The sequence below is a fragment of the Oreochromis aureus genome, linkage group 10, assembly GCF_013358895.1.
Source record: "Oreochromis aureus strain Israel breed Guangdong linkage group 10, ZZ_aureus, whole genome shotgun sequence".
Lineage (NCBI taxonomy): Eukaryota > Metazoa > Chordata > Actinopteri > Cichliformes > Cichlidae > Oreochromis > Oreochromis aureus.
This window is the reverse complement of record NC_052951.1, coordinates 8,106,480-8,107,633: the sequence shown is the minus strand read 5'-3', so window position 1 is coordinate 8,107,633 and position 1,154 is coordinate 8,106,480. Positions and strand designations below refer to the sequence as shown.

Sequence of the window (1,154 nt, the reverse complement as noted above, 5' to 3'; positions counted from 1 at the left end):
GACTGTTTTCATGTTAAAGCCTGCGTGCGCTAGTACCGCTTGCCACTCATACCCCAAATCCTTTGCGCTTTTACCCCGGAATGACGTCACATTTCAATCTCTACAGAGAGCGTTTTAGCACCAGTCTCCTGATGGCATCTTCAACCACCATAACCAGCTGCTTCTTATACACGCATAGAAGTTTCTGTTAACCACGCTTCTAACATCTAGTTATCGTTTGTACACAGATGTTTGTACACAAAAGGAGTATGCGCTGTCGTAACTCCTCTACGCACCAGTCAGCAGGCGCTAGCTTCTTAACGTTTAATGGGCAAAACTGTTTCTCTGTGGGAAAAATATAAGTACATAAGTGTCGTTTTATGGTTAAAACTACCTAAAATAAAGAGGAACGCTGTAGCTTTTGTCTAAAAGCATGTGTAAACAATTATTTTATCAGTTTAGCTCACCTGACATCGATTTCATCAAATACTCTCTCGCTAGCGCCCTCTGCTGTGCTCCAGGGTTGAAGAAACAAGTAGACAATTTCATTGATAGGAAGTGGAATGGCTCTGCCTTGAGATGAGCGAGTCGTGTCTGCCTTTTATTATGGGTTTTTTTTTGTTTCTGTTTCAATTTGTATGTTCCGCTCTCAAGTGACTGTTCGAGGACTATATATGAAAACTTTCGAATCTACTTGATTTTACGATTAAAAAAAAAGTATGTATTGTTATTAACGCGCCGACATTAAAAGGCAGCTTAAGCGGGACATTATTATACAATAAGGTACCCTAAATTGGGCACCATTTTGAAATATGGGAGCCTAAGTAGAGCATGGGGATTCCTGTTTTACGGGCAATGCGCTGTATGTATTTCTAAAACAAATCTGCACAAAACACAACAAATACCGGTCTCCCCAGTACTCTTACATGTATTATTGTTAGAATAAAGTGCGGCACGTGGCCTGAATATCGTTTATTTGCTTGCTTCTTCTCTCCCAGAAATCCGCGCTCAGCATTTTCTGGGACGTTTTCCTCCTCGGCCCAGCGTCCCGCCCTGACGGTGTGGCACGTCGTGACGCTTTTCCACGTCGCAGTGGAGTCTCACAGGCGAGCTGGCTGCGTGTGAATGCGTGTCTCCAGCTAGGCCAGAGAGTGATGGCGGCGCCCGTCCTGAGA

General features: G+C 43.9%; 1 protein-coding gene across 1 annotated transcript in view; it reads left to right on the top strand.

Annotated features, from left to right (window-relative positions):
* The first annotated feature begins 564 nt into the window (after window positions 1-564).
* vkorc1l1 (vitamin K epoxide reductase complex, subunit 1-like 1) overlaps window positions 565-1,154 on the top strand; it is a 15,815-nt gene continuing 15,225 nt past the window's right edge. The window contains exon 1 of the mRNA XM_031744954.2: window positions 565-1,154. This exon is cut by the window's right edge and continues 170 nt beyond it. Within this exon, the coding sequence (XP_031600814.1) occupies window positions 1,134-1,154 (21 nt within the window). The 5' untranslated portion in view covers window positions 565-1,133.